Source organism: Delphinus delphis, chromosome 8 (assembly GCF_949987515.2).
Source record: "Delphinus delphis chromosome 8, mDelDel1.2, whole genome shotgun sequence".
NCBI lineage: Eukaryota > Metazoa > Chordata > Mammalia > Artiodactyla > Delphinidae > Delphinus > Delphinus delphis.
In genome coordinates this window covers 101,703,568-101,711,431 of record NC_082690.1, presented here as the reverse complement: position 1 = coordinate 101,711,431, position 7,864 = coordinate 101,703,568, and the positions used below count along the sequence as shown (strand labels likewise).

Sequence of the window (7,864 nt, the reverse complement as noted above, 5' to 3'; positions counted from 1 at the left end):
TTGGATCCTGCCCACTAAAAGGGACAGAAGCCCCACAAGAGGCCAGCACACTTCCCAGAGCCCAATCTCCTCACTAAAAGGAAGACAAAAGGTCCCACACTTTCCCCTCCTGCCCCCAGGTGCCCAGTACAATCTGCTCCCATCACCCCCACTTCAGTCCACCCTCTCCTGCCCTTTATACCCACGTGGAGAAATTCCACTGATACAAGGATACTTGGAGGGTTAATCCTTCTGATACCAAGTCACACTTTAACTCATTCCCTCCAGGCCAAGGATTAAATACTGCCCCTGTAGGGGTCAGGGCTACAGCAGACCCTGAAAGCTGAGAAACACCCCACACACTCACACCAAGTGAGGAGAGGCTGCCAAGGAAAGGGAGGGACGGAACAAGGAGAGAGAAGAAAGGAGGGGCTGCCTGGCCGGGCTGCTGTCCCCCCTACAGAGCCAGCTCAGATTCAGTTCCAGGAGCAGCTTGGCTGCGGAAGCAACGGCAGTCCCTCTCCACCAGGGAAGGGCAGCGGGCGGACCGGCACACAGACAGAGGGCCTGGGACTGGAAGTCCTCAGCCCCCAGCCTCTCGGCCAGGCCTGGCCCCATGGCCTTCAATGACCTCCTGCTGCAGGTGGGGGGCGCCGGCCGCTTCCAGCAGATCCAGGTCACTCTGGTGGTCCTCCCCCTGCTCCTGATGGCCTCCCACAACACTCTGCAGAACTTCACCGCCGCTGTCCCCACCCACCACTGCCGCCCGCCTGCCGACACCAACCTCAGCAAGGACGGGGAGCTGGACGCCTGGCTGCCCCGGGACGGGCAGGGGCGGCCCGAGTCCTGCCTCCGCTTCACCTCCCCCCAGCGGGGGCTGCCCTTTCCCAACGGCACAGAGACCAATGGCACGGGGGCCACAGAGCCCTGCGCCCACGGCTGGATCTATGACAATAGCACCTTCCCTTCCACCATCGTGATGGAGGTGAGGAGACCTGGGCCCCTCGGTACACCATCCATGCTTTCCCCTCTGACACACACACACACACACACACACACACACACACACACACACACACAGACTGTCTCAAATTCTCCAGAGGCCAAGACTGGAAAATGGAGAAAGGGGTTCAAGATGGGGGTCTTTGTAGGAAAGGGGGAGGTGGGAGTTGTAGGGGTCAAGAAAAGTCTCTCAGCTCCTGGGGCCAAAGAGAAGAGTCAGGGGAAGAGGGTGACACAGGCCTCAGAGGACCAGCCGGAAGGAGGGCGAGGGGCTGCCCTGCAGCCCAGGCTCGCCTTGGCCTGACCCTTGCCCCCTCTCCCCACAGTGGGACCTCGTGTGTTCTCGTAGGGCCTTACGCCAGCTGGCTCAGTCCTTGTACATGGTAGGGGTGCTTCTCGGAGCCATGATATTCGGGCACCTGGCAGACAGGTCAGTCCTGGGCAGGGCCAAGGAGCCGGGCTGGGACTGGGGGCTCCTCAGCTGGGCTTGGGGGGCCTAGGTGGGAGGTTGGCATCACCAGCTGGGGCTCATCTGAGGACCTATAGCACAGCCCCATGATCAGTCAAGGGTCCTGCAAAGACCCCCACCCCAGGGACTCACCCAGGGCCAGCGCCCCTCTTCCAGCTTAGCCTGGCCCTGCTGGTCCTCAGGACCCGTGTTGCAGGTCTTCCTTCCCCCGACAGGCTGGGCCGCCGGAAGGTGCTCATCTTGAACTACCTGCAGACGGCTGTGTCAGGAACCTGCGCCGCCTTTGCTCCCAACTTCCCCGTCTACTGCGCCTTCCGGCTCCTCTCGGGCATGTCGCTGGCTGGCATTTCCCTCAACTGCATGACACTGAGTGAGGGAGGCCGGAAGGGCAGGGCAGGCCCCTACCCACTCCCTTCCGACCACCCAGCCCTGCAGCCCCTTTCCAGCCTCCTCTCCCAGCCCACCCCTCCTGCACTCAGCCTGTCCTGCCCTTCCAGCCAACATAACAGCCTTTCTCCCGGGGCTCACACCTTCCTGACCTCTCATTTAAACATGTGATTGCAAAGTCCATTGTTAGGGCCAGGTAATTCCCATAAATGACTGAAGCAGACAACAGGCCCTAGGCAGTGGTGAGGACTGTCTCTGAAAGAGAGTCACATCCATCCAGAGGGGCCACAGCCACTCAGCCGCTCCAGCCAAGAAGTCCCGGGGCTGTCAGATCTTCCCCCACCCTTTTTTATCAGTGTAAAATATCCCAATTTTTTTTAACATTTGCAATTAATTCTCATATTTTTAACATAGGGCAAGCCAGCATCATATAGACCAAACACACTTATGGACTGAGCATGGCCTGTCCATGAGTCATCAGTGTGCCTCCTTGGATAAGTCACCCCCCTTCTCCCTGTTTCTCAGATGAGGAACCTGAGGCTGGGGAGAAGGGAAAGGATTTACCCAAGCCCAGAGGGGAATCTAAGGATTTGGGATTCTCCAGACTAGGGCTGGTGCAGGACACCTAGAGAATCCAGTCCCAAAGGCCAATCTAAGTCTTCAAGCCACTGCCCCAGCTGCCAAATCAGGAGCCCACAAGGAACGAAACTGGACCTCTTCAGACAGAAGCAGAGAGGTGGTCCCACTCCCACCTCAATTCTCCAGAGTAGAGGAAAGCTGCTGTCTCCTCTGAGTTGCTCTGGCCACTGAGGCTGAAATCCAGCCCAGACTGAGAAGGACCAGAGGGGCGGGTGCTGTTGAGGATGGAATGAATGTCAGAGATGCTCTGAAGGGAAAGAGGACCCTGGCCAGGACAGTAGGTTGGAGAGGAGCAAAAACACACAGCAGGGGAGTGGAGGGGACAAGTCCTGGGGATTCCAAACCTACCTCCCATCCCCACCTCCATCACAAGCCCCCCACTCCCCCTCCCATGGCCCCCAACCTCATTTGATATATCTTCCACTGAGCTTTGGGACAGACCAAGGTTTGAACAGAGAGAGGGGTCTTGGCGGGCTCCACGGGTCTCCACCCACCTGGCACCCAGTAAGTTCCACCACTCTGTTCTAACCCTCTTTTCAGATGTGGAGTGGATGCCCATCCACACGCGGGCCTGCGTGGGCACCCTGATTGGCTATGTCTACAGCCTGGGCCAGTTTCTCCTGGCTGGTGTGGCCTATGCTGTGCCCCGCTGGCGCTACCTGCAGCTGCTGGTCTCCGTGCCCTTCTTTGCCTTCTTCATCTACTCCTGGTGCGTGGGGCCCAGAGGGATGCGAGGGACGAGACTTCCCCCAGGTGTCGCCCGCAGAATCAGAGAAGGTCAAACCCAGGCCAGTGACTCAGTGTGACCAATGGGGAAACTGAGGCTCTGGGGGGAAGGACTTGCCCCAGGGTGTCCGGTTCTCTGGCTTCCCCAGCTCCCCCCAGCTCTCCAGCCTACCTGCCCTGCTCCCTATACCCAGCACCCGAGGGCTGAGCTCCCGTGTTGGGGAATAAGTCATCACCAAGCTGGGCACTGCCTTATGGTCCTAGAGGTTGGGGTGGGGCAAAGTCCTGGGTTCCCAATCTTACATAAAGTCCCACTGCAGACCTCTGGAAAGCTCATGTCCTACCTCCAGCCCCAGTGACTGGAACTGAAGCCACGCCAACACCCACGCTCACCCCTGCTCCCAGGTTCTTCATCGAGTCGGCCCGCTGGTACTCCTCCTCTGGGAGGCTGGACCTCACCCTGAAGGCCCTGCAAAGAGTGGCCTGGATCAATGGGAAGCGGGAAGAGGGGGCCAGTCTAAGTATGGAGGTGAGACCCCTGAGACCTCCCATGACACCGCACCAGGGCTCCATCCCTAAACCCAGGACTCACAGGGCTTCTCTGAGTGAGGAGCTAGGCTGGGAGGAGCTCCTATGGAAGTCCAAGCCCTGAGCCCGGTCCATCCCGGCAGGTGCTCCGGGCCAGTCTGCAGAAGGAGCTGACCCTGGGCAAGGGCCAGGCCTCGGCCGTGGAGCTGCTGCGCTGTCCTGCCCTTCGCCGCCTCTTCCTCTGCCTCTCCATGCTGTGGTAGGCCCAGACAGACAGACTGATGGACAGACAGACAGACCAAGAGACTAAAGACTGGTTGGGGAAAGAGTGGACACAGGGGATGGAAGAAGGGAGACGAGAGGGAGGAAGTCTGCAGACCAGCTATGAGAGGCAGGAATCCCCCACCAGAGAGAGTCTTAAAGAACCAGATGACCTCCAGCCTCAGTTTGCCTCCAATCCCCAAACTGGACATCAATCTCTCCATATTCTTCTCCTTTTATCAGCTCTGTTCCAATATGGAAACACTTCATCGGTACTGATGGCCCGCAGAGTCAACAGAATTACATCACAAAGGCAGAGACAAGGATGGCTTGCAAAACATTGAGAGACATCACTGGCCTTGTGGTGCCTGCCAGAAACACCGGCACAGGCAAAACTCGTCTCTGAAAGTACACTCTGGCCAGGGTTGAGACCAGCCAAAAATCTTCCTTTCCCACTGCAACATCACCCATTACCCCTCTTACGTGCTACTCTCCCAACCCCATCATCATAGCAATCCCATGACAATTAAGAGAAACATGGTCAGAAGGAACAATCCTGCCGGTGAATTCTTTGCTTCCAATTTGGGCTTTACTCCAGGTTGTGGGTTCTGTCCAACAACCTGAGCTTTATATTCTGGGCTCTTGACATCTTAAGAAGCACAACCACCATCCCAGGACCACGGACAGGTCCTGGAACACTCCGGCCTCTCCCAACACCTTGGCCCTAAATGCATGGCTTCGGATATCCACTTGTCCTCCCTCAGTCCAGTATCAATAGATAAAATAAAGACTAAAACTGTGTAAATCCTACATGGCAACTAAGTGAAAATTCCCTAACACACTGGGGACACGATCAGAAGACTGAGAAATCTGGGGTATTGGAGGACTACCCCAATACTTAAAGTGCATACTAAATGACAGAAGAAATATTAGGCAAGGTAGATTCCAGGTTCTTAAACAGGGTAACCTGTGCAGCTCACCCCTGATCTGGACGAGCACTCCCCTGTCTTTAATCTTCCTAACAAACTCCATACCCCTTATCCCTCCCCACCAGGTTTGCCACTAGCTTTGCCTACTATGGGCTGGTCATGGACCTGCAGGGTTTTGGGGTCAGCATCTACCTAATCCAGGTGATCTTTGGTGCTGTGGACCTGCCTGCCAAGCTTGTGGGCTTCCTTGTCATCAACTCTATGGGCCGCCGGCCTGCCCAGATGGCCTCACTGCTGCTGGCAGGCGTCTGCATCCTGATCAATGGGGTGGTACCCCAGGGTGAGCACCCGTGAACATCTTGGCCCCTCATCCTTGGCCACACCCCCAGACATGACCCAACTTCTCAGCCCGCACTCCCGAGATCTGCTGACCCCCTCTCTTCTCTCTAGATCAGTCCATTGTCCGAACCTCCCTTGCTGTGCTGGGGAAGGGCTGCCTGGCCGCCTCCTTCAACTGCATCTTCCTGTACACTGGGGAGCTGTACCCCACAGTGATCCGGTGAGTGGGAGCTTAATGGGAGGGGCTTGGGGACAAGACATTCCCCCGCACACAGGTCAGACCCAGAGCACAGTCCAGTATGCCCCAGCCCAAGGCCCCCTCCCAGCACCTAACAGTGAAAGGTCTATATCAGCCGCTCAGTACACACCTAGGCGCCCCACTAACCTCTTACCTGACATAAGGGGAAGATTTGAGCCACCAACTGGCACAGGGCTGGAGGCCAAGAAGACACATCTCAGAGGCAGTTAATTGAAGTCCCCTCCTTGATCTCCAAAGCACAAGTTAGAAGCTGCCACAAAATCTACATTCCATCTTTAACCAAGTAGTATGTCTAAAACCAAAGACCACAAACATGAAAGTGATTTTTTATCACAGAGCAACCACTTAATAACGGTGTTTCTGGGAGTTGTATGGATAAACACAACACTGCTTTTTTGAGTGCCAAGGTTTCAGGGAGGGGGTATTTTTGCATTAAGACACCAGAAACACATATCTATTTTAAGAATGGGATGCACAACAACAACAACAAAAAATAGAATGGGGTGCAAAATTCATATGAGATGTCAAAGAAATGCCAGGCTTCCCTAGGCTACTTGGAATGAGAGCCTCAAGGGGTCATGGTTACTGTCCTGTACCTTCAAAGGATTTCAGCTGAAAGAACGATAGTATAAAGTAGTACTATGTGCCAGGCACTGTCAAACTGTTTACAAATATCAACTCTTTTGGTCCTCATAACAAGCTTATGAGGTAGGTACTATGATAATTCCCATTTTCCAAATGAGAAAACTGAGCCACAGAGAGGTTAAGTGCCTTGCCCAAGGTCACACAGCTTATAAGTCAGGAAGCTTAGATTTGAAAGCAAGCAGTTTATCTCCCTAGGCAAAGTTTTTAACCTCTGCTCTCATAGAGAATGTTCTTAACGTGCAGAGTCCAGGTCCCTTCCCCTGGGGATTCTAATCCAACAGGTCTGTGTGGAGCTGGGGCAACTGTAAATCAAATCCCTCAGGTGATCTGAGAACAACTGGCCGAACTAAGCTAACTCTACAGTTCAGGAAACTGTCCAGAGAGGGCAAGAGACTTGCCCAAGGTCACAGAGCAAGTTAAAGGCAGAGGCAAAATTCAATCTCCTGATTCTCTGCCCAGAGCCTTTCCCAACCTGTTTTGGTTTTTTTTTTTTTTTTAATTTCCAAAATAAATGCAACAGAGCAGGCACCAGTGGGTCTCCCGGGGCTGGGCCCGAGCTGACCTGGCCCCAAATTCAGCCAGAACCGCAGCTTTCATGCCAGAACTCTAACCAGCACCCATCCCCCTGGGTCCCGCAGGCAGACAGGCTTGGGAATGGGCAGCACTCTGGCCCGAGTGGGCAGCATTGTGAGCCCACTGGTGAGCATGACCGCCGAGATCTACCCCTCCGTGCCTCTCTTTATCTACGGCGCTGTCCCCGTGGCCGCCAGCGCTGCCACTGCCTTCCTGCCGGAGACCCTGGGCCAGCCCCTGCCAGACACGGTGCAGGACGTGGAAGACAGGTGGGCCTCCACCCAGAGACAGCAGGGACTCTCCCCGGGTCACACATCCAGGCTGGGGTGGCATTAAGACTCAAACCCAGGCCTCCTCTTCCAGGCCAGGGCTCTTTGTCCCTGTGTCCCCAATAGGCTGAGAGTCTCCTGGAGTCCTTCCTGGGGCTCGCGGCTCCAGGGAGTGGTAGATGCTTGGGGCAGAGAGCTGGTAGCTGGGCACAGCTGAATGGAGAGCCCCCTGGGAGCCCCAGGCTGGCCTGGGGGCTGCATACCGAGGGCACCACTCTCCTGCCCACCCACCCACCCCGACCTGCCACAGGAGGAGAGGGAAGAGGAGGCAGCAGCGACAGGAGCGAAAGCAGATGGTCCCGCTCCAGGCCTCAGCACAAGCGAAGGATGGACTCTGAGCGCTGGAAAGGAGCCTTACAGAGCCCCAAAGGAAGACAGGGTCCTACAGGTCCTGGGCCACTCGCAGGAGAAGGGGGAAGGGGGAATGGCGGTCCAAGTGCTGGGGCTATGGTTCAGGGAGCACTCCCCAGGGGCCCCCCTCTCTGAACAGACACCACGAAGACCGCGTATTAAAAGGTTTGTGTGCAGCACCTCCCTTTGTCTCTCCTGTCTCAAAAGTAACAGCCACTCCGCTTCAGCCAGCTTCCAGTCCAAAAGAGCATACCATCCAGTCCCCCCACCCTCAATCCCCAGGACTTTACAAACCATCCCAGGCAACTGGAGAAGAACCTCTTACCTCGGCCCCCTCCCCTGGCCCTGCTTTCCTCCCTCTTCCCTCCTTCCTTCTCTAACCTATCTAAATATTGCTATTTCTGAGTTTTAAATCCCTTACACTCCACCCCTTCCCTATCAGGCTGGA

The 7,864-nt window shown here is 55.9% G+C and overlaps 1 protein-coding gene across 4 annotated transcripts; it reads left to right on the top strand.

Moving 5' to 3' along the window:
• The first annotated feature begins 595 nt into the window (after positions 1 to 595).
• Positions 596 to 7,582, top strand: LOC132429249 (solute carrier family 22 member 6). 4 transcript variants are annotated; one of them, XM_060017478.1, is made up of 10 exons: positions 596 to 964; positions 1,308 to 1,411; positions 1,666 to 1,820; positions 3,017 to 3,185; positions 3,608 to 3,731; positions 3,874 to 3,989; positions 5,046 to 5,260; positions 5,371 to 5,479; positions 6,934 to 7,005; positions 7,319 to 7,582. In XM_060017478.1, the coding sequence occupies exons 1-10, from the start codon at positions 596 to 598 to the stop codon at positions 7,401 to 7,403; spliced, it is 1,518 nt and encodes a 505-aa protein (XP_059873461.1). In that variant the 3' UTR covers positions 7,404 to 7,582. The 4 variants fall into 4 exon arrangements, with proteins under 4 accessions (XP_059873461.1, XP_059873460.1, XP_059873459.1 ...); XM_060017477.1 differs by having other exon boundaries at positions 6,934 to 7,062; positions 7,322 to 7,582; XM_060017476.1 differs by having other exon boundaries at positions 6,802 to 7,005.
• The last annotated feature ends 282 nt before the right edge of the window (positions 7,583 to 7,864 follow it).